We start from the raw sequence: 845 nt of genomic DNA, 5'->3' as shown, positions 1-845 counted from the left end.
AAGCCCCTTGCCCACCACGCCACCTGCTCGGCGGGCCCTCCCACTGAAGTCCCACCCTGTGTGGGCTTCCTGGGGTCGCTTCCTGGGATGACAAAGGCCCCTGAACCCTCCGACTCCGGTCTGGTTAGGGGGAAGCCCCGAGGAGGTCAGGCATGGATGACACCTGGTGCCCAGGCCTTGAGTGGGCCTCTCTGTGCCTGGTCTCCCCTTGAGACGGGGGAGACGGCTATCCTGCCTCTGCCCCAACATGCCAAAGAGCTTCTTCGGCTTTGCTCTCCCTCTCAGCCTGGGTGACTCCGGGTCCCGTCTAGACTGGGGCTCACGGACCCTCCCCCATCAGATGGGGCTTCGCTTCTGGACACACTCCTCGGACAGTGTCTCCCGCTCCGGACGGGCGCCCCCACGGTCCCGGTCGCCCACAGCACTGTCTGCTGGGGCGCCCCTCAGGGCTCCCTCCGAGTCTGGCATGCGCCCACCAGGGCCTTCTGGGCTCCCGTCCCCTTTCGGGTGTCCTTCGGACGCGCCAGACAGCCCCACGCGTGGGCTCTGGGGACACGCGCCGCCGTGGGGCGCGCCCGCAGGCGGCCTGGGCCTGCAGAGCTCCCGCGCTGGCGGCGGGGCCCGGAAGCCCGGGGGGCTCACCGGTGATGCTGATCTTGGCCGACCACTTGGACGTGCCGTCCAGCACGCTCTGCTTGACGGCCTTCATCTGCTGCCCGTGCGCCGCCTTGGTCACCGCGAACACCTCCTGGATGAGCTCGAAGATCTCCGGCTTGTTGCGCTCGCGGATCTTCATGCGGTCCTTGAGCACCATGATGATGTTCTGCGTGCGGTCCTCCGCCCCG

At 68.4% G+C, this 845-nt stretch overlaps 1 protein-coding gene across 1 annotated transcript in view; it reads right to left on the bottom strand.

The window, feature by feature from the left end:
- The window catches only part of LOC103250632 (protein unc-13 homolog A-like), a gene marked incomplete at its 3' end in the record, with an annotated part of 2,646 nt that extends 1,807 nt beyond the window's left edge, over nucleotides 1-839 (bottom strand). The window contains exon 1 of the mRNA XM_008049227.1: nucleotides 643-839. Coding sequence (XP_008047418.1) covers nucleotides 643-814 — 172 coding nt within the window. The remainder of the gene's footprint in view (nucleotides 1-642) is intronic.
- Between the last annotated feature and the right edge of the window lie 6 nt (nucleotides 840-845).

This window comes from Carlito syrichta, unplaced genomic scaffold, assembly GCF_000164805.1.
Source record: "Carlito syrichta isolate Samal-C Ts95f unplaced genomic scaffold, Tarsius_syrichta-2.0.1 Scaffold130761, whole genome shotgun sequence".
Lineage (NCBI taxonomy): Eukaryota > Metazoa > Chordata > Mammalia > Primates > Tarsiidae > Carlito > Carlito syrichta.
Note: the sequence above shows the minus strand (reverse complement) of the source record. Positions and strands in the feature narration are given on the sequence as shown.